Source organism: Strongylocentrotus purpuratus, unplaced genomic scaffold, assembly GCF_000002235.5.
Source record: "Strongylocentrotus purpuratus isolate Spur 01 unplaced genomic scaffold, Spur_5.0 spur5_contig_845, whole genome shotgun sequence".
Lineage (NCBI taxonomy): Eukaryota > Metazoa > Echinodermata > Echinoidea > Camarodonta > Strongylocentrotidae > Strongylocentrotus > Strongylocentrotus purpuratus.
The window spans coordinates 1,075,517-1,099,801 of record NW_022145552.1 but is presented as its reverse complement, the minus strand read 5'-3'; the positions used below and the strand labels follow the sequence as shown (position 1 = coordinate 1,099,801).

General features: G+C 37.0%; 1 protein-coding gene across 1 annotated transcript; it reads right to left on the bottom strand.

The window, feature by feature from the left end:
* Window positions 1-47: 47 nt before the first annotated feature.
* LOC115926475 lies at window positions 48-22,193 on the bottom strand. The gene is made up of 20 exons (XM_030991219.1): window positions 22,158-22,193; window positions 21,654-21,693; window positions 20,784-20,922; window positions 20,138-20,346; window positions 17,401-17,563; window positions 16,385-16,617; window positions 14,750-14,973; window positions 12,964-13,555; window positions 12,319-12,509; window positions 11,502-11,640; window positions 9,997-10,140; window positions 6,551-9,574; window positions 5,784-5,946; window positions 4,760-4,867; window positions 3,989-4,185; window positions 3,336-3,575; window positions 2,921-3,051; window positions 1,417-1,561; window positions 468-541; window positions 48-227 (listed from the first exon to the last, which is right to left on the bottom strand). The coding sequence occupies exons 1-20, from the start codon at window positions 22,191-22,193 to the stop codon at window positions 48-50; spliced, it is 6,372 nt and encodes a 2,123-aa protein (XP_030847079.1).
* Between the last annotated feature and the right edge of the window lie 2,092 nt (window positions 22,194-24,285).

The following is a 24,285-nucleotide window of genomic DNA, read 5'->3' as shown; positions in this document are numbered from 1 at the left end:
GCTTTCCTTCATCTACTACTAATTTCCCTTTTTATTTCTTCTCCTTATCACTTTCTTCTTCCCCAAACATCCCATCCACTCATGAATAGAATTACCTGTGTTGTGGTGGAGACCTCACTTGACACAGCAGTTGCTAGGTTCAGTACGGATGAGATCTGGTCCACATCATCGACAGAGATAGAAGATGAGGCAGCAGGCTCTAGAATAGTCACCATCTTCTCCCTTATCTGAACAAATCCAAGTTAGCAAATAGTATAATAATTATCATTATGATAATAAAAATAACATGCTTCATTTATATATAGTGTATTACATAATATTTTTCAAGGCACTTTACATGAGATATAATGCTAATAATCATGAAATATATTACATGCACACAATTACACCACCTCCTCCTCCTAAAATTGACCACATGTATTATGAATGCAACAGATTATTTTGCCGTTGCCATACTAATTACTCACCCCCATCTTGATTTCTGAACTCAGGGCACTATTTGATGATGTCTCATCAGGCTGAGTTGATCCAGATGATGAATCTATGTATATAACACATGTAAACATTCTTTATGTCATACTAGTAGTACCATATTGGGCTCACATTCATTAAACCTTAATAACCTTATATAGTTGTCAACTAACAATGTACAATACCCTGTGTAATTAGTTGACAACTAGCTTAGTAATGTTTATGAATGTGGGCCAGATCACATAGACACCAGGGGGGCGTTTCTCAAAGATTCTAAGTAAAACTGAACTCTAAGTTGGACTTAAACATTATGGAGAGCCGTTTGTAGCCTTAAAATAAAATATATTCAAAAGCCCCAAAAGAGTATTTTATACTTTTCATACATTCCACATCAAGAACAAGAAAATCTCCTTGATTCTAGAAAATATGAATGATTTAAATCCACATTTTACACTTTTTAAATAACTTTTACAAAATATTTTCAAAGATGCTAACAGCTTTCCGTAATTGTTAAGTCCAACTTAGAGATAAGTTCAACTTAGGATCTTTGTGAAACACCCCCCAGAACACTGAACATATGACATCAACACCTTCATAAATGTCATCAACATCGTCAACACCTTCAACTTCATAACTTCCATTATCACATCCATAATCGCCAGCATCACCACCATCACCCCCATCATTACTAATGTTATATCACCATCTTTTTAAACACACTTAGGCCTACCTGTATTAAGGATGTCTGAGATGACCCTAGCATAACTGGTAGCATAGTCAGAGTATCCCGTAGATGCTTCTGAAACCACCTTCATAAATGTCATCAAAATCGTCACCACCATCAACTTCCTCACATCCATAATCACCACCATCATCACTAATGTCATCACCATCTTTTCCTATAGTGATGTTCATGAATTTCTAAGCACACTTCTATGGGCCTACCTGTATTAAGGATGTCTGAGATGACCCTAGCATAACTGGTAGCGTAGTCAGAGTATCCCGTAGATGCTTCTGAAACCATGCTGTTTGTCAGGTCGGTAAGGGTGTCGGCCAGATCACCAGACAATGCCTCATTGAACGGATGTACCTAAAATATAGGATGATTATCAAACTATTCAGCAATTAGCATACTATTACTAGAATTAAAATATCTGCACACCCTTGATTGAATTTTCATATTTGAATGGTAAAACAAGTCAGAGAATTTAAACCAAGTGTCAAAGCGAGTTGCAAAAGTGTAGATCTGAAAATGCATTACATAATAATGCATTGCATAATAATGGATTGCCATCACTACCACTAATATTATGACAACTATTTTGTACAGCCCTATCTTTGCCCTTTCTCATTTGTTTTTATTATCTTTTTCTTATTTTAATTTCCTCTCACAAGGATCTCCTTCTCATATATTCTGATGAATCTTTTTATTAATTTTACTTGTCCATGCTTTACAAAAAAAATATATTAGACCCCGTTCTCACTCACTTCGTTGGAGCGCTCTGGAGCGCTCTAACTAAGACCCGTTCCTCAGGAGCAGTTCTTAGGTGAGTGAGAACGGTCAAAGTGGTCCAGGAAGTGGACTTCTGGACCGCTCCAGAAGACCACCTTCCGAGGTGGTCTTGAGGAGCGGGTCTTATTAGGAGCGGTTTGGAGCGCTCTAACGTGCAATGTGAACGGAAAGCGTACTTTGAACTGAAGTGAGCTAGTGACCTTCGATGCGAAACATGTAGTACGGTACATACGGTTTGTATTCCGCGCGCGAAAAAATTGATCTGCTGACCTGAGCTGCCATAGCAACAAGACCACTTTGACTCGTGGAGCGGTTTGAGCCATTAAAAACTGCTCGGAGTGTGTACGCTCGCAAACCGTTCCTCAAGACCCGTTCCTCTGGAGCGGTTTAACTAAGACCACTTTCAAAGTGAGTGAGAACGGGGTCTGAGTCTACCTTCAAAACCATGTAATTAGTTACATCGATCCTCTTGAAATGTGTTCTCACTACAAAGAGTTTGTAGCTCATTTCTACTCTAAATTAGTACAACATTAAATCTTTTTCTGAAATTCTATCAACTTACTTGTTGTCCTAGATGCTTATTTTACTACAGTCCATTAATCCTTCATGTAGATGTTGCATTAACTGTACAGTTCCAATCCATTTTCATGAAGGATATACATATACATGTATCCCCCCCCCCCTTCTCTCTTTAACATTCTATTTAATCAGATGTTATCTATTACCTTAAAGCCCCACTGCATACTTATAGCTACTTGGGCCCTCTATATAGCAAACAATGCCTAATCGGTGACCATTAATCCTCCCTTTAATCCTCTTTTTCTTATGCTAAGTGAGAGCTGATTTAATGAGATAACCACCTGTCAGTGACCTTGCAGGGTGGTCTAATCCCTCCTGTAAACTAGTACAGATGGGCTTTAAGGAACCAATTCTCACCCTGATTTCCATGTTGGAATCCAAGGCATAGGTTCCATAGATATCACTGATCTGCACTTTGACATCAACAATGTAGTCATAGCCGGATAATCCAGTGGAGAAGAATAGATCTGAAGAGGCAGGGCTCGTTCCTGTATATGAGCAATTGAGCATCAATTTGATGTGAAATTATTGATTTTTATGTCACTAGGAACAGGTACCGATTCATGTTGGAAGCCATATCTTAACCATCCTCTTCCTCCTCCTCATCATCATCAATATCCTCTTCCTCCTCCTCTTCCTCCTGCTCTTCCTCCTTCCATTCCCCTGCTGAGCTCCTCCTGCTCCTTCTTATCTTCTTCCTCCTCATTTTCATCACCATCATTTCCGTCACCGTCACCACGATCATCATCCCCATTCTTATCTCACCACCTACCAGAGTAAATCAGAGGCCAGACGTCACTGGTATCCTGGGTACTCAGAGACACCGTCTCCGCGACACCCCTGACCTTCGCCCTTACAGCATAGAGCAGAGGTAAGCAGTCTTGATCTGTCACCATCCAATCCTGACAGGCAAAGGAGTACTTGGTCACCGCCACGGTGCCTTCCAGAGGAGTGATGGAGCAGGTGCCACCGTACGGAGGAGCATTGATGTCAAGGGTCATTGACATATCCGCTGAAAGATGGTAACATTCATTAAAGATATAAAGTGCCAATTGACATTCCGATTAAAATCTCTACCCACATTTGGAGGTTCAATTTTACACGGCAGTATAAAGAAGTATGAATGTAAATATCATGGATATATTTTACTGAGAATTTAAAGATAAATGAAAATTCATTCAAATACTTCCAAGTTCAATTGAGCCTGAATCTTTTCAAGCTAAATTCACAAGCCTAAGTGTGAATAAGCAATTGTTTGAGTTTGATTTTGATTAGACAAAACAAATAGAAAAACAAAATCAAGTGTTCACCCTTTCACAAGCCTTGTGAAGCTCTTGATTATGAACATTTTTCACAGTCAACTCAAACATGATTTAGCTCTAAAACGGTGAAAATGGAAACGCACTGAAGTAATATGACGCTTACCTTTGATATTGAAAGTAGGTGAGTAGGAGGCCATTAGACTTATCTCATATTGCTTGCCTTCCTCTAAGAATCCACTCTTGATGGCCAACAAATGGTCAGCCGAGGTCGTGGTCTGGTTGGACAGCGAAGTATAGGGCAGCCATGCATCTGGAGACAACAACTGCTTCATGTTGTTCTGGTATACTGACAGATCCCATCTACAGTTGATAAAAAAAAAAATTAAAAAAGAGTTTTTTTTTTTTTGGGGGGGGGTGGTCTTTTGCTGTGGATAAAACAGGCCCTGCAGATATACCAATATATCTGGGCTATACAAGGTAGATTCCTGAGCTCATTTAACTTTCAGGTTTAAATCCGTTCATTACCACAATATGAATCAAAGCACACACAACAGAGACAAGCATATGAATACCAAATGGGGAATAGAATAAAGAAGCAATACAAATCAAAAGGTGGGGGAATTCCAGATGGCTCCACAAACATATTCAAACCATGTTTCCTATCTTGTGCAATTCTACATGTATATACCTTTTGGGAGGTGCTGCCTACTAGGATGTATCTCTACCCTGGTCTATCTTGCCTATTTGTTCCAACAACAGTCTCCATGAGTAAGCGTTTAGTGAAGCGTGCTCTGTTCATTCTGGAAACATGACCGAACCAGGTCAGTTGGGCTTTAGTAATGCCAGCAAGGATTCACTTCAGTGGAATTTGCGATTTGTTTCTACAGTATTATCATCAAATACATGAGCATAATCTCATAAATTAATGACTTACTTGTAGTAGACAGTTTGGTTGACAACGATATCAGCAGCTGGAGACAAGACTACTCCCATGACCCATCGGTTCTGAGGGTTGATCTTGTCCCTGCAGTTGGCTTTACACCTGAATACATGCATGAATGAAACAAGATTGTAGCATATCAAAGGAATACTCTCTCTCTCTGATCACAATGCCTGAATCTAAATCCCCCCACCCCAGGTCAAAAAAGCTTTTCTGTTTGCAGGATTCGGTGTTGCATGAGCGTGATTTTCTCACAGTGAGATTAAAGTATGTCATTGTTCTGTTCATATTGATGAATGTTTCATACGTGTTGTAAATTGTAGGTTTATTTGTAATTTTTTGTTTTGTTTAATATGTAACTGTTCATCTAATAAAATTTTGTTTGTTATACCTAGAGACTTTGGTTGTAAGAGCTTTATAAGCACCCTTTTTATAATACCAGCTGAGAGTTCTTTTTCAATTTAGCATTTTCGAGCTTTCATGGGCTAAATCACCCACCACTCCAGTGTATTGTTTTTGCTGCCCTCCTTTCCCCCCCCCCCCCCCTCAACAAAAAAAATGATAATACAATTTCCCTTTACTGATGCCTGTTTTACATATTTCTAGGTATAATGAGATCTTTATCCCTGTTAGGAAAAGTTACTCCAATTATTCTTCACCTTCATTAAAATCTTTCCTGATCCACTTTTCAACAGGAACAGCAAAATATGAGTTCAAAGAAAATGTCATTTATTGTTATTTAAGTGGTTTGGATGTACATTTAGTAAACAGTGTCATTTTTAAAGCCTACCGGTATATATAATTTTGGTAAGTCATCCAAACCTTTTATTTTTCAGAATTCTATGATGCTTATAGTTGATAAATAGCAAGAATTTATATTTCTTGGTGATATTGTGCTTTAGTATACCATGAAGCTAATTAACATGCATGTACAGTGAACTAAACTCCTATTTTCATTTTTTGGTGTTGATTCTTTTTGAAGACCCAAACATGCAACATAAACAAGCATTGAACATACTTCAGATAGACATCAGGTATGAAGCCATCCACTACGTAGAGGGTTTGAAGAGCAGTGGCACTCCTGGATCCATCAGACACATAGAGCTTGAACTCGTACTCCATGTTGGGGTAGAGGTAGTGTGTATCCACAGTGAAGATTCCTGACCGGACTGATAGCAGACCTATGTATGGAAATAATTGGATAGATTCATGATTATCCTGTCTTGCAAGATCATTCTAAAAACAATATCGAAACCCTACCGAGTACGGTATCTTAGTCTGAGCATTGTTAAATCATTGAATACAGAGTCCAGGGGGGCGTTTCACAAAACTTGTCATCAGTGACAGATGACAGTTTTTGTTATAAGCTACTGAAATCCTTGCTTCTGATTGGTTATCAACAGATTTGTCACTGATTTTTGTAATTTTTCATTGGAAAAAGGCTTTTTGAAACGGGTCCCAGGTTAACTCAGGATTAAAACCAGCAACATGTATGACACATATTGAAGGACAATGGAATTGTTTCCAAGGGGTTACGATAGTAAAAGGCAAATTGTGCTTATACTTTGCTTTACTTTGCAAATTATAACGTATACCTATTTTTTAATCACTGAACTTTTATTAGAAATACAGGTTATACTTTATAAGAATATTTACATATGATTTGCAAAAGGAAGCTGCAGAACTTTAACACAGCACATACATGTAAATGTGTTTACAGGTATAATTATCTGCAGAGTATCTAAATGAGAAACTCAGATTCATGAACACTGATCACTGACTCACCTCCCGGCAAAGATGCATTAGAAGGTCCTCCATTACGTCCAAAGCACCCTCCAACATCAGATGCTTCCTTCTCAAAGTCAGGATTGACCACACTGTCAGACCGGAGCATGGAGAAGTCCTCATTCCACTGCTGAAAGGTCTCAAGATCGTTGATGATTGTGCCATTGGCGAGGGTGTACCTCTTCCTTCTGCACTGCCACGTGAACGTCCATCCCAAGTGATCCTGTGGGTCCTTGTCAGGGTCAGAGGATAATGAACCATCCACATAGAAACTCTGTGTTGTCAAGGCCTCCGTGACTGGATCATCCACCTGGTAGGACACGATCCGTTGATCACCCCCGTTGATCTTTGCCACAAGATCACTGGCAGCAATCGATGCATTCGTGGTGGCAATGGTCGCCAATCCAGGCTCATCCTGGATTGATACAGTGACAGATATCACATGGTTCCCAGGAGTGAGTGTGCGAGCAGGGATCACAATCTTTGACAGTGTAGCACCTTCTGAAGCAACAGAAGAAGGAAGTGCCACTTCCTCTAGAGTGCCATTGTCCCAAAGAAAGAACACCTGCCACATGTAGTAAACCAGGTTGGACGATGTACAGTTGATTGATAATGTTGTCTGGACGCTAAGTCTTTGAGATACCAGGTTGGAGAGTTCACCAGTATGTCCAAAAGTGACGACCGGAGGATGGCATCCAGGACTCCTGATAACCTGTTCAATGGAAGTTTGTTCTTGTGATACAGTGTTTTGAACAAGGACCTTCACAGTGAATGCCCCTGTGGCACCAAATTCATTGTACACATCAATAGATGTCTGGTCATCATTCCACATTTGCGTCAGATCGAGTATCTGAAGTGGCCTGTCATCGAGGGTGCTTGCCAAGCGGAAATCCATAGTGGCACAACTAGAATCACCAGCTCCTGCCAAATACGATGGTCTTGATGACAGGTCTTGAAAGTCCAACAAGACACATGCTTCTGTAGGTAGACTTGAGAAACGGAGTGTGAACAACAACGTTTTATTGGCAACATCGATACCTGGTCCTTCAACAGAAAGACCAGACACTTTGGACTGAGCAACCACTGTAACGGAATTCTCTACCCAACTGACAGCATTGGAAACGTTGACTGAAACCAGGTAGGAACCTGGCCTTTTGAACTTCCAGAAGTTGCGAGGGGACTCCCCTTTCCAATAACTAGGCGGAAGCTCAAGGAGAGCAGAGTCATTGTCAGTTCCAAAAGACCATTCATAGAATAAGTTTGTACCACCTGTTGTAACAACTTGGACTACAACTGCAGCATCAAGAGGTACATGGTCACCACCGGTTCCAAAGGCAGTCTCATCCATGGCTTCGTCGGTGACATCCCCACTGGTGAAGAAGAAATCAACCCTTGGGTTGGACACTTCCTCGAACACTTCAACAGGGATCTCGCATTCCTGAAAGACTGCAGAAGAGTTGAATACAAACGTGACGTTGAATGCTCCAGGGGCCGTGAACGACTTCCAGACAGTAACAAGATGGGTGGCTGTGCTGGTGTCCAAAGATGGGGAGTTTTCAAAGGTCAAATGAAGTTCCCGCTCTCCAACACCATCATCAAAGTCTGCAAGGTACACAACATCATCAGGCACAGAGAAGTTTTTTGCACGAAAGAGAAGGAATGGTACCTGGACGATCTGATATGGTGGGGCAGAAATCCCGAAGGGACTGTCATTGACAACAGAAAACATTGCTGGAATGACAGAGAGAGTGATGGTTTCTTCAGCCATACTCATGCTGTTTTTCACACTAAGGATGACCTCAAAATCCTGTGTCCAACAAGCTGAAAATACATGGCTGAACTTCATCTGAAGTTCATTGGTAATGTTGCTAGACTGGATGATTGAACCGTCCCCAAAGTCAACAGTGTAGATCAAATCTGTTCCGGCTACAAGGGCAATGGTAAAATTGACCGTCTCACCAGACCAAACTGTTAGACTGTTGACATTAAATGTTGCATTCTGTATCCGAGAACCAGCAATGATTTCCCCTGTCGATGTAACATAGCTCACATTGTTGAAGAGGAAGTACTCATACAAAAAAATTCCACTTGAAAAGAAGGGAATTTGGAAAGTCACTGGAAAAGGGCTATCTTCTGATACTGCAAAGTCAAGTGTACTTGATGAATTGTCGGCTGTATTGATCAGAGTGACATTCAATTTAACTTCCACAGGTTGCAGAGCAGGTAGGCCTTCGTAATCTATTGTTACAACAGCATACCCCATCTGAGAAGCATTGAGATTGACCTGTTCTTGGACATTGATGATCAGGGTATAGACTGGAGCCATTACAACGACCATCTCAACGACACTATCCTGGCTGATCTCGTTCTTTGCTGTAACAACTAAAGATAACCTCCCTTGTACAGGGAACTGATGTACTGTTGTCTGGCATGAAGAGTTAGTGGACAAACGATCAGTAGTTCCTGTCAGGTTTGTCCCATCCGAGATCTGGATGATATACTTAACAGAGCTTCCCTGATCTCCATAGACGCAGATGGGTACATCTTGGTCGCGCTCTACCAGGTTATCCACCTGGACCCTCAAGTTTTCAATCTTCATCTCGACTGTGAAATTCACTGACGATTCATACACTGGAGAGAATTCATTGCTCACTTGCACTCTGAGGTTGTAGGTCCCGAGCTCCAAGTCCGACACCTTCAGGACACATCTGGCCCTGCGGTCAAGCACTAGCCAATCAAAACAGGTGCTTGTGATGTTGGCATCGTTTAAAGAGATATTGACAATGATTCCTCTGCCATCTATAATCTCAATATCAATGATCATATCTTCATCGTGTGCCACAAATCGATCTTCTCCTACTTCACTGAAATTGGCAGTTACATTGATGATTGGACTCTCTGTGATAGCCTCAAGAATGTACAAGTCAAGTAATAGAGTGTCATTGCCAAATGCATTCTGGGATACTATGGAAACTGGTAGCATGCACGATGACGATGAAAAAATACTCAATGTTGCACCCCAATCTGGAAATCAAAATAAGTAAGGAAAATCAAAACAAATCATATTGTTAGTTTATACTCTCTACCCAGAAATATTGGGTAATTCTATGTTAAAATATCAAATGAAACACTGTCATTTTTACTTACTCCATAAAAGTGTACAACATAGGAATGGCTGAAGGTATTGAGTTTTCTGATTTTCTTTAAATTCTGTATGTCTGAATGTATTTTAAACTCAAGTTGATGATATATATATATATATATATATATAGGATTTTATTGAAAACAAAAACCAAGAGCAAACAGTCCAAAGACTGACATCTGTCTTGGGTACAAAATAAAATTTAAATCAAATATACATAATAAAATAGCAGTAATTAATAAATACATAAGTTAAAATATCAAAACTATCATCACTAAACATTGCCAAAAAAGCATTTATTTACCTTCATGTTTGAGAGTGATGTTGATGAGATCCCCACAGATCCCCACAGAAGCAGATGCTACAGTGACCTCTGATGACCCTTCCCAAACTGCCATGGAAACCTCAGAAGCATTCCCTAGACTAACTTCGTAAGTGACATTGGTAGCTGTAAAGAAATGAATGGAATTAATACAGGAAGGAGTATATATTTCAAGATTAAATTTGCACTACATGATAACAAATCAAATTTGTTTGTACACTGTGCAGTTAATAAATTTCAGAACATGAGCATTTCAAAATAATCAAAGAGAACTCTTTGTTTTGTCCAGTTGGTGCTTATTCAAAAGTAGATATTATATTTTTGTATGTTTTCATGATTCTTAATCAGATCAATATGCATATATGTGTACGATCTGATTCAAATTCAAACTTCAGGGGGTGTTTCACAAAGACCTTAAGTCAAAGTTATCTAAGTTGGACTTAAATATTATGAACAGCAATTTTTTTAGCCTTAAAATAAAATAAATTCAAAAGCAAAAGTTAAAGTATTTTAGACTTTCTATAAATTCCACATCAAGAACATGAAATCTCCTTGATGATAGAAAATATGAATGATTTGAATCAACATTTTATGCCTTTTAAAACAACTTTTACAAAATATTTTCAAAGATGCTAATGGCTTTCCATAATTGTTAGGTCCAACTTAAAGCGAAGTTTAACTTAGGATCTTTGTGAAACACCCCTCATGTCTCTAAATTTTAAGACCAATGATATAAAAGCCTTGCACATTCTTCAGTGAAAAAAATAAATTTGCATAGAGTTCAATGCAAAACAAATTTTAGAGTGTTATTTTTATGCAGGCAAGCTTGAAAAGTAGCCCCCGAAAAATAAATATTAATTTTTTCCCTGACATTCTTTAAGAATTTTATGATACAGAGATGAGAAAGGGGTTACCAGTAAGCTTTGAATTAAGTCCCCAAAAATGATACTCATTTCAGAGTGTCTTCTGGTATTCCAACATACTTTCTTCTACCACTTGTCTGTTGCTATGAAGCCCAATAATTTAGAAAGATTGATCTCTGTTGCTGTCTGACACAGATACGGTAGACAAACTAAGTGTCCATGACAGACTAAGTGGTCTGTTTTTTTCTTCTTCCATAAAGAGAGATTCCTCACATCCCTCTGGTAAATCTAAAACATGTTGCAATACTTGCAGTTTTTCAGACAATTTTTGAAACATTGAAAGAAATCTACATGTGTGTACAATGGTAATCCATTCCTTGCCATGATTAATACAAGAAGGTGCATACAGCAACTTAGCTCTGTGATGAAGAAGAGCTGACATGGAAAAAATAAGCTGAGTACTGCAGGTACATCTAAATTTAACAATAGCCAAACCAAAATGAGCTCATATAAACAAGGAAGTATTTTTATAGGAAACAGAAGTATTTTATACAGTGACCTCTGGAGATTAGTAAAGGGGAATTCCCATCCCTGGGTGTAGGGCCTTTCCCTTTTTTCACTTACCTTCATAGTTGACATGCCATGACAAAGACACATCTCCTGATACTTTAAGAGAACCATCATCATCATATTCTTGAGAAGAACCTGTGTCATTCAGAGTGATGTTGGGCAATGGAGGATTGTGGGTCACAAGGAAGGTTGTCTGATTGATGGAGATAAAAAATCTTAAAATGTACAAAAAGTCTTCCAGCTTTTTAAACGAACATATACAAATCATCTTTTAAATTAATGTTAATTTGCCTTCTCCCTTCCTCTCCCATTCCTTTTCCCCGCCCATTTTGTTTTTGTTATTGTAGTTGCTGTTGTTGAATAAAAGAGTAAATAAGAAAGATGTCCCCTTGAAATTGTTCTTATCCATTTCTGTTCAGAGATTGTTATGATTACAATTAATGGTGTGTCAAAGTAGAGTGGAATATCATAGAAGATCTTTTAATTCTTTATCTTTTAATTCATTTGTAATCATTAAAAAGGAAAGAATGGTCATTTCAACCATGCCACTCAATACATAATCAATAATTCCATTCCTAACATGCAAATGCAAATGCAAAACAACTGTAAAATCATGTATGCACATCTAAACATACATACCGTACAGTATGCCCTTGCTTATAGGCTCTTACAAAGAACATGAATATTCTTCCAATTCATCAGGGGTGATAGTGGGCACTTTTTTAACAAAAAATTAAAGGGTTCAGAGAAAAAATGGCATCTAACAACATTTCCCCCTTTTGAGTAAGAAAATTGGAAAGAATCAGAGAAAAAAATCAGGTGATTATCATTATGCTATTGGTACAAATATTTTTCCTTGGTTAAAACTTACCATCAAAATGCCAGAACCTTGGGGGGTCTTCCCCTCTACGGTGACATTGTACAGTCCAGGCTCAGTCCAGGTGTGGTACACCACGTTGCATAGGTTCATCAAGGTCTCTTCACCATCTCCAAAGCTCCAATAAAACTTGTCCAGTTGTATGTCAAAGATGGCCTCAAGAAAGATGTTATCACCAACCAAGCCTTTGATATGAATGACATTTACAGGGATGTGACAATTACTATACATAAACCTTCTTTCTGTCAACCCCACAGTATCATAATCATATGAAATATCATAATACCATTCTGATGAATATTAGAAACTCATTATCTACAGAATTGCATCCCCATAATCATCATCATCACCACCACCACCATGAAGATAAAGGTCTGATGAAAGTACAGCATTTAATACCAAATCTGCATGTTAGGTCATTGTGTAATACTTGCAATGCAAATTTGTCACTTTCAATTTTACTTCAAAGCAATGAAATAATGAGTATGTAACAATGATATTCCATTTTCCACCTCTGTATCTACATTCTTCTTCATACACTGCCATATACATTAATCTCCAACAGCAATACGATAAGACTAATATACATGATATGTATAAGCAGTACAAAGAAAGAGAAATATAATGAGAATTACTCACCATAAGGTGGTGTGACAATTTCTATCCCTGGGTACGGTGCCGGAGCCAGAGCGGACATCATCTTCTCTCCTAGAGGGTTTGTCAAGGTCACGTTCACCCAGGAGGTATCCCACATCCCGATGTTGGTGTTCCTGACCCAGATACGAGATGGCAGCACCACCAAAGCCCTCCACTGATGTTCCCCAGGCACAGACGTGACACCATCATACTCCAAGATGCTATCCCCTGTGAGTCTGCCGTTGACAGGGGACAACTCCCGGTCCGCTGCTGTTGCCCGCCTGACGATCGCTGCCGACTTGGGGATCAGCGCCAGGAGGTCTCCTCTGCGGACTTCTAACCTGTCCTGCTCGTCCAGAGACACAAAGTATCTTCCGAGGGACGGAAGGGTCACGTTAAAACTGATCACCGATCTGTAGGTTGTCAGGAGAGTCGGTAGAGTGGCATCAGGAGTGGGGTTAATGCATGCTCTCTTTGTGAAGCTGAAACCTCCTTGGTTCTGGCAGCTGTAGCTTGTAGACACTGGCAGAACTGCTCCATCAGGTTTTGTATTGTTCTCGCATTTCATGCTCTCATTTGCCAGTGGGCGAAAAACCTGTATGAATTCAATATCATAATTCATATCATCACTGTGCTAAACACTTTTTCATTGTCAAAGATCATTTTGTATTTCTTTTTAACTGCCAACAATGAAAACTTGCTTGATTCCAAATTTTCAATTCACATTATTGTCACAATAAGGAGTTACCGGTAAGTCTTTTTCCATTCATTTTCACTAATTCAATACTCATCTGAACATTAATGTCAAATAATATCTGGCTTCAACATTTTTCAAGTACATTTTCTTTTATCAGAAACTGCAAGGGCAAGTCCAAACTATTTTGTCCCACAGGTTACTATATAAGCACATCTAAGATAATAAAATTACCCATAAATTTGTTAAAGGGGAAGTCCACCCTGAAATTAAGTTAGTTTTAATAGGAGTAGAAAAATGAGAGAAACAAGTCAGTGAAAGTTTGAGCAAATTCCGATTAAAAATAAGGAAGTTAGGATTTTTGAAGTTGTGATCAATCAAACACAAATTGGCAACTCTATGACGTATCATGCGAGCTCAACTTTCATTTGCTCAGTACTAAAAAAATCTAAAAATTTCATTTTCCCTCAAGAAAAATTTCAACCATACATGCACCCTTAATATAATAATTGCAAATATGTTTCTATACTCCCCCTGCAAGGAACAAATATATATTCCGTCATCAATAACGAAGAAAACATGATTTTATGGAATATTATGCACAAAGCAAATGAAGGAGAGCTCATATAATAAGTCACAGAGTTGCCAATTTGTATTTGATTGATCACAACTTCAATAATTCATAACTTTCTTATTTTCATTCAGAATTTGCTCAAACTTTCACTCACCTGATTTTCTTATTATTCTGCCTCTATCGAAACAAACTTATTTTGGGGGTGGACTTTCCCTTTAAGTAAATTGCCCTACCAGAGTTTGGATTAGACTGAATTTTGATTAAAGTGATAAAGTGAGAGAGATTTTATGTTAATTTCATATGTTCAAAGCTCTGTTATACTTTGCATTTAGTAACACATGGGACACCAAATAGCAAGTTGTATTTGCCAGTAAACAATTGTCCTATCCCATTAACATACACGTAGCATTTAATTCTTTTCCCTTACAATTACAAAGTGCTTACAATTTGGGCTCCCCTAATCTATGAGCCAATTTTTCTTATAAATTTTGATAGGGTCACTTCAAAATCTTTTGTTTTACCTCAAGGACAACATTTCCTGAAACTTGTACATCGAAATCGAATCCAACCAGCAAGCCATCTTTAAGGACGGGATCCTTGGCCTTAATGTAACGTTCATCCACAGGTACAGGACTCAACGGCTCTCCAAATGATTGAGTAGGAGGTGCAAGAGTCATCTTTGATCGTGTTGTAGAAGAATCATCAGGGGCGAAGGCATTCACTCCAACATACTCAACTTGAGAATCTGAAGAAGATCCATAAATATCATATATCAGAAATTATACAGGTATATCAAAAAAGATACATTCTTTGAAGACATAATAATATTTTATGAGCAGGAGATGCAAGAGTCAACTGTGATCATATCGTAGAAGAATGACCAGGGGCAACGTTATCAACTCCAACATACTTACTTGAGAATCTGAAGTAAGTTCCTAACAGTGCTAATAAACACTAAGATACAATTTTTATTTAAAAAAAGTAAGAATACAATGTCATTCTTTGAAGTAACATGTGTGATATCATTTTCTGAATATATGAATCAAACTTTCTTTGGTTTATTTCTCTACTCTATGTAAATGCAGACTAAGAATGGAAGAGGTTTTGTCATCAAGATTTTTGATACAAATACTGATGATTAAATGAACTGCATTTAAATGTTATTATAGAACATAAATGCAACAGTTATTTTCTGTAATACTTGTGCAGCATAAGATAAAAACTAATAGTATTTAAAATCGAAAGAAGAAAATTGAATTCATTTCATTGCAGAGACAATCAACAAAGATATGCAACAACATTAAATTAAAACCTTCAATATTGGAACATTTTCATGCTAATAACAAAATGTTAAGAAGTAATAGAATCAATGATTGAAAATCATTCTGTAACTAAGATAAGCTTACACAGATGTACCTTTGAACATAGATCTTTCTTCCATTCTATAATATCCATCTTACATTTTTTTAACTGGCTTTTTTTTAGCAGGGAGGAAGGGGTGTCAAGATAAAAGAAAAGTAATCAATAAAAACATAGTCTTGCTGCCTCAATAAAGGTATTAGATCTGTAAATATGCTTGGGTCAAGGACCATCCATCCCATATGTAACTAAATGATAAGCTCTCCCGCAGAAGATAACATCAATAAAATCAATTTCTGGATTGTAAACAGGTACATGTAGGTCCTTCGCTGATTAAAACAATGTATAACCTTTGTCTATATTAATGCTCATTTCAATATACTCATGCTTTGACTAGATATATTTCAAACAAAACCTTTGCTTAAAATATTACATCAATTAATACATGTACATGTACATTTAACAACTAAATTCTTCAGGTTTTGTAATATCTTAAGTATGTAAAAAATCAGTTTGTCCCGAAGTATGTTTCTTGTGAATGTTACATATTATTAGCTTACACTCAATTCCTATCAACAAAGAATTAACTTTTATTTTTTGTGAGGGAATATTTATTTTTACTGGTCATATAACCTTCAATGAATATGTAGATATGCATGACTGATTTCCAATAAGTATCTAACATGAAGCTCAAGACCCAAAGAGCTTATTTTATATTTTAAGTTTAAATAAATTGACATCATCCTTGAGCATTCTTGCATGACTGACAAGTTTTGCAGCTGCTATTTTCTCATCACCTGACACGTTGAAACTATCCAACACCGCATCCTCCTCGAAGTAGGCCGACATCTGCATGCCGCTTCCCATAGCAACGGTGATGTCACAGTCGTAGCTTTGTATCCCCGGGTTACGGTTGGGACAGGCAATAGAGACGTCGCTGATGGGGATGACGATGGACACTGGTTGGACCCAGTCGGTTCCTGGTCCTGCTTGGAGCAGTCTGAAGTGTACGGCATGTATACCTGGTTCCCTGTAAAGAATATTACAGATGTTCGTGTACATGCAACGTAACACAATGGAATGTAGGAGCCTGGGGCCAGTTGCTCAATACAGTGTAAGTCTAACTTCATGGTCATCCCATAGAAACATTTGTTGATTCTATAACACAGCTTTAAGTAGGGTGTCCAAGAGGTTAGATTTATGATGGCTTGGAGAAACTGCCCCTGACTACTAGCAGGTTTGGTGTAAACAGTGTAAACATGTAAATAGTCTAAATTCATTTCCAGTTTTCAAGTTAGCAACGTTCCCTAGCAAGAATCATAAAGGGCTTCACTTCCAATTAGAAACCAACATTTAATAAGCAGACACACAAAAGGAAATGTAACTGTGTACACTGTACATGAAACATACTTTTTTCACTAAATGAGAAAAATATTGCACAACATGCAATCCGTAAACGAATTTGTAAAAGGTAATTTTAGATTATCCTACATGAGAATGTACAAGAAAAAAAACAGACTTGATTATACTGTACCTTTTTACTTCACATACAAGTATGAAAACTAAGGGATTTCTACCGAACAGTCTGAATTGGAAGAATGAATATACCGTGTGAGTCAAAAAAAAGTTTACACTTAAAAATTGCTAATTATTTAAAAAATAAAAAATAAATGATACCAAATGATTCAGGATAAAACAGTCTTTCATAAGAAGTATAATAATTTACTGTTCATAGATGATTTTTAAAATAATTAGCAATTTTCTAGGTGAAAACTTTTTTTGGACTCACACTGTATAGTTCCCCTCGACTTACGTAAAGGTATGTTCAAATTGCATTTCCTCACGCCACTGCCCCTTGTAGAGATACGGATAGTCATCATCAAAGCTGATGTCGATGGTCACTGTCTGGTTGTCGGTTTGGTTCCAGGTGGCAGGGTTGGTGAGGGTGAAGGTCACAGGTTCAAACGCAGGAAATGCTGAATGTTCGATAGGACAAAAATACAGTCAGCCACACCTGTCTTAAAGCCTATCTGCACTAGTTTGGCCAGGAGGGATTAGACCTCCCTGCATGGTCACTGACAGGTGGTTATCTCATCAAATCAGAGATCTCAATTAACATAAGAAAAAGGGGAACATGGAGGACTAATGGTCACCGATTAGGCATTGTTTGCTATATCAGTCAGACCGCAGCGCGCGCGTTAATGAGGCTGAAAGCTGATTTTTATTCAGCGATATCTGGCGATCACATAACATTTACGTCTGCTGAATTTCCATGCGCTTTTCAGTGAGATTTGTAGGGGTGTACATGTAGCTGCGTTTTTGGTCGTTAACTTCATTCAACATGGCAGCATGCAACGGAAAGTCACTCTCGAGATTTTCAGCATCAGTTTGATATGTAATTTGCCATATTTCGCAATTTGTAAACAATAATTTTTCACAACTTTTATTGACGTTATTTTTGTAACATTTCAACTGCTGTTTTGACCCGGGAATTTCACTTTTGGTTCCTGACTGTGGTACAAAATAAATTTGTCCACTTTGAGATTCGTTCGAAAGATGAAAAGTCACTGATCAAAAATATGTCAAAACCTAATTGACGCAAAATCATGTTCTTTTTATAACCATGGTAATTAAGACCCTAAAAACCCGGAAATTACCAATTTGTTCTTTTTATGATAGCGCGAAATTGTGTGATTTCCTACTCGTGCATGCTCGCCGTCTGAGCAATGGCAATGCATAACTGATTATTAAACTCCAGGGAGCTCCGCCGCGCCATCGACTGGCCAAAAAAAATTAGAAAAATGATTAAAAAAGAATAATAGTAAATAAAATTCGTTTTATCTGGCATGAGAGGTATTTGATCTCGGGTCCTTAGATTGTTGTCAAGACGGCTTGCGCGCACGTGTATTACAGGCGCACGCCACAACGCATGGTTACCAAATAGCGGTATTCAGAATGTTAATAAACCAAAGCGAAACATATGTGACGTAGTTGACGTAGTTGACCAATCAGAACTCTCTATTATCACATCGGCAAAGATGACTACTTTTTTTAATTATTCATGAACATGAGCGTGATCTTTTTTGGTTCCTGACTTTGGTACAGCGTAAAATATAATAATTTTGATATCATTGTAAAGAAAAATATTTATGCTTTATGCTGATTATAACATCTTCTTGACGCAAGAATGATTTCTATGTGAAAATCAGCCCTACTCTTTAGATAGATTTATCGTCGAAAAACCCTTTTTTCAAGGCGAAATATCTGTTTCCAAAATATATCTAACATGATTGACATATAAGTATATAGAGAGTGCAACTTCTTATCTTTAAAATAAGACCCATTTCATGAGAAATGAACAATTATAAAGGCAAAAATTGCCGATCGGCAAGACCGTCTGCACTACTCATTACGTATGCAAGACACGTAAATTCTTGCATACGTGCTGAATAAAATAGAGGGTTTTCGCACCGGCTGCGGTCTGACTGTATAGAGGGCAAGTAGTTAAGTAGTGCAGTGGGGCTTTAATAGTGGCCACCTCTCTACAAAGGCCACCTGTCTACAGTGGCCATGCATTTTGTCCCCCTCTAGAAAGAATTGTGTGTTGTAGAAGCTGTATAGAAAGACCACCTGTCTGATCACCTGCCATCTTTCCCTTGGGTAGCCTCAGTAGAAAGGTTTGATGTATCACAATTTTAACAGAAAAATGAATATTTACTATTTTTAAACATGCATGAAACAATAATCCCATGTGTCTATGGTTACCAAATCGCGATTCATTACAATCATCAAATTCTGAATTTGGCAAATTGGTAATCAATTGCTTTTTATTGGGGGGAATCATGATTTGAAAAAGTAATTGTAATTAATTAATCAGCATTGATGAAACTGCCAACCATAGTGATAATATGCATTTTTGCATATTACCAAATTATATGCAATGCTACAGCAACAAAGTAGTAAAATACTTTTGAAGAAAATGCTAGAGTTCTTTTACCAATTTTCATTTTTCAGTTTTCATCAAAATTTGTATAGATGTTTATTTCACCAAAGTTCTAAGAAGGGGATATATAGTGTGTGTCCATATAAATTATTATTAAAGTATAAAGAAATGTTGCATATAGTTTCAAGAGTCATGTTGTTTGGGGAAGGTGATTTAAGATGATCCATTGTTTGACCTTTGAAAAAAAAAAAAAACGTTTTTGTATAGCGCATTATACACATTGGCATAATTGAATGTCTCTATTATATGCTCTTTACAGAACAGAATACAGAGGGAGTGGAAATGGTGCATTGGGTTTAAAACTGTGAGATTATACAAAGGGCTATATAAATATGTTTTCAAATTACTTCTAAACTTTTCTTATGTTCTATATTTCTTAGGTATTCCGGCAAATTATTCCATAAAACTGTGGCTGCATATGAACATGACCTTTTCCCATAATATTTTGTTGTAGTTTGTGGGACATAAAATAAAGACTTTTTACTGCATCCACAACAAGTTCAGAGATATCTTCTCCAAAAAGAAAACAAGAAAGAAATAATTTTACCGCTCTGATTCTGAAGTTCTCGAATCTGGACTCCATCCAGCCTCAAGGGTGCATCGTAAACCGACACCAGTCTGTCTCCTCCGCATGACTGAGAGGGGGACGAGTCACATGACTGGTCACATGATGAGGTGTTGTGGCTGGAGCCAAGCTCATCCAATGGTGAACCCTGCAGACAGAAGCAGGCATTGCCAGACTTCAGGACTGCGTGGCTGGGGGTTTAAAAGATTTTTCATCAAATCATTATTTTGACTGTCTTTTCCAGTTGGGAAAGATACAGTATGTTACGCTGTGTTAAGTTACAAAATCAAAATTACAGTTTGTTACAAATAAATGAATAAATCAACTTAATCAAACTTAAATTGTGCTAAACATGACTTATTTCATAACAAATAGAAGTACAACATCATTTATTTATTTGACATGTTTAGAGAAGACAAAATTCATGGTATGTATTTGAACAGACGGGTTTTTAACAATACTTTGAAAGTGGATGTAGAAGGAGCATTTTGAATGTAGGACAGGAGGCTATTCCACAACTCGGGGGCAGCTACAGAAAGCGCTCTATCCCCGTATCTTGTTCCAGATGCATCTTTCTTATGCCAATACAGTATGTCACTATAAAGCTACGTAAATAATGTAAAACTACCTGTAATTTGTAGAGTCACAGAGGGCGACACACAGGTCAGGGGTCACACCATTCCGGTCATATTCACCGGGATTGATGTAGGGAGTAGGACAGGTGCCATTGAAGCTAGGGATAGGATCATCATAGCAACCAGGAAAAGCTTACAAAAGAAAAAAAAAGTATTAGAAATTTAACTTACAAACAAAAGTGAGTTGATAATACTATATTGTAGGCAAACCGGCCAGGTAAACCTTTATACAAGTCTTATTTATCTTTAAATTAAGTAAATATCACTAAAATCATAAGACATAATAAACAATAAACAGCTAAATTAGTCACACCCTTATCAAGTTTTGTAATTTTGTTGGTATGTGAAAAATAAATTTTTCACATACCAACAAATTTATGTTTCTTGAAAATGTGACAAATAAAAGCTTATATCTAAAAGAGTTCAACAAATGCTTTAATTCAACCAGTACACCTTTTATTCTTGATTTACAAAAAAAACAAAAAAAACAACATCAAATTTACTATGGGTATGAACAATTTAGTTGTTAACTGTAGTTGTAGTTGGTCCCTAAATTTCAGCAGAATATACTGTTGCTCATTTCTTTCAACAATAGAACATTTCTAAGAAAACTGAAGCAGCCCGTGCTGGTGACATCATGTACTCTTGATGATGGTCATCCTGGGGCAAAACTAATGACAATTCAATGATTATGCAATTAATAGGCATTTCATGAGTACAAATCATGAAACTAATTCTAGATATAGAATTGGATTTTTAGTTTTTACTATCATAATATGACCAGGTATATGTACTTATTTATTTAATCAACTTCCAGATCATGATTCATATCAAACTAGCTTTGAAAAAACAAACTCGCTCACCAGCCTCTTGTTCTGTCAATGGGATGAAAATTAGAGATACCTGCGAATAAAAGAAGTTTATTTATTGTGCTATTAAATCAATTTATGATATACAAATTGTAAAACATTTTAACAAAAAATACAAGTTCACAAACCCACATTTTCAAATATGGCTGTTGAAGTTATGAAATTCAATGTCATTAAAAGTACTAACCAAATCTAACACATTGATAAATGATATAGTTCTTAAATACTTACTAATAAAACCCTGTTACAGACTAATAAGAATATGAAACTTGAAACAAAAGCTGGAAACGAAATAGGCATTCTTTATTCTTTATTGAGAGTACATGTGCATGAAGATTTTGCCAAAAAATATATTCCCCTAATTAATAATGGCATTTTAACACTATTTTCATTTTCATGTTTATATGCATGCACATTGCTATATTTTTGTTAGCACAGATCCTCACAAATGAAAATTACATTTTAAATGTACTCATATCAATAGATTTAAATACTTACCACAGCGATAACAAATATATTCCATTTGTTGTCCATCGTGCTATCAGAGTGGTTCAAACACGATTCATCTCATCTTTCTCATCATAAACAGAATACATCCATAACCAAGATGTTTGGTATTTCAGCTTTCTCCAAGTTCATTGATTTACCCTTGAAAAAAATCAATCTCTTTCCATATTTCTTCCAAAATATCCCTCTAATTAATTCTTGATTCATTGTCATTTCCATAGCAAAACACAATAACAAATTGATTGTTGGAAGAGGCAGGGTAGTGATCAATAGTTTCGGTGGCAGCTTTTTAGCAAGGTAGAAAATGATTATTGATTTGAGGAGCTAAGGGGGCTAATTACATGTTTAGTATGATTACCAATATTTCATTTACTCTCTCTTGTTGTCTCTGTTTGTCCATGTGTTTGGACCCCTCCCCACTTCTCTCTCTCTCTCTCTCTCTCTCTCTCTCTCACTCCCTGTCTCTCTGTCTTGTTCTTGTTTTGTGCACTCTGTTCTTCTGTCTCCGTGTCCCCCTTCTCCAACTTCCTATCTCCCTTTCTCTCTCTGTGTCTTGCTCTCTTATTTTTGTGCACTATCTTTCTCTGTCTGTGTCCCCTTCTCTACTTCTCCCCCCCCCCCCCCCCTTTCCCCTCTCTCTCTCTCTCTATCTTTCTCTCTCTCTCTCTCTCTCTCTCTCTCTCTCACACACACACTTGAGAAGTCTTGCTCTGTCTTTTGTGCACCAGCTGTCTCTCTCTCTCTCTCTCTCTCTCACCTTTATTTTAACAATCTTCCATCCAATCTCACATACATATCGTCCCTGTTTTCACGAAGTGACGGTAGTGAGGAAAACCGTCACTTCGTGAAAACAGCGACGATATGCACATTTTAAGCTAAAAAATAATGTCTAAAGCCGAAGTAGGAATTTGTTTTCTGACAGATGAAGCTTTGTGGTGGAATGAAATAATTTTGTTGCATCAATTTGAGGACGAAAATCCAATTAAAAAATTCAGAGACATAAAAATATCTTTCATTAATGCTATAATTGTATTAAAGGCCCACTGCACTACTGGTAGCTACTTGCGCCCTCTATATAACAAACAGTGCCTAATCGGTGACCATTGGTCCCCCATGATCCTCTTTTACTTATGTTAACTGAGAGCTGAGTTGATGATATAACCACCTGTCCAGTGACCTTGCAGAGCGGTCTAATCCCTCCTGTAAACTACGGTAGATAAGCTTTAAAGGGAGCAGTATTCCAATTACCCACCTGTCACTTTGTATTTCATAGCTTTACCGCATTAGTGCTACTTAAAATGCTACTTGAATGATGCAGCAGTTGATTGTCCAAATTAAAATGTATGAAAATATATTTTATTATTAAGTATAAAAAAAACTACCACAAAGTATATAAAGATATTAGAAAGACATGATTACATCATTATTTCTTTAAAAACTCTATTCAAAACTGTGTTATGTAAATAACATATTTTGTCATAGTTTTACATTAATTTAATATGTTCACATAAATTGAATCTTTCAACTATTAGGAGTACTTTAAAAAGCATTAAATGTAAATATGTACATGTATGTTTAACATTTTTTACTCTGGCTACCTAAAAACAACTTGATAATTTAAAAAAAAGAAAGACACATTGTAAGTAAATTATAAGTAAATTTCATGCAAAATTACTATTTTTGTTATTGTGGTAAATAACATTTTGCAATGTAAGACATTCAAATGGCGAATTATTATGTTTTTAATAGATTTTTTAGATTTTTTTTAAATCTAGGACATGTGCAAACAAACTTGTTTGTTTAGCATTATCTGTAAAGTAAACCTATTATTGAGAGTAAAAAAAACAGTAATTTTGGTATAAAAAGATCAAATTGAGGTTCAAAATGGTATTGATTTATATTAAGATTATCAAATCAGCTATAATTTCCTGAATTTGAGAACGCTTTGTTTGTATAGAGAATGTCACTTTACTTGTAATGATCACATTGTTTACAAATATGTCAACTTCTGTTTGTCATATAATGCATTTCATGTGTTAAAGTTGAATTGTGTATGAGGAAACAATGAATTAAACATTTATTACACCATTATAGCATAAAATATTGCAATACAGGCATT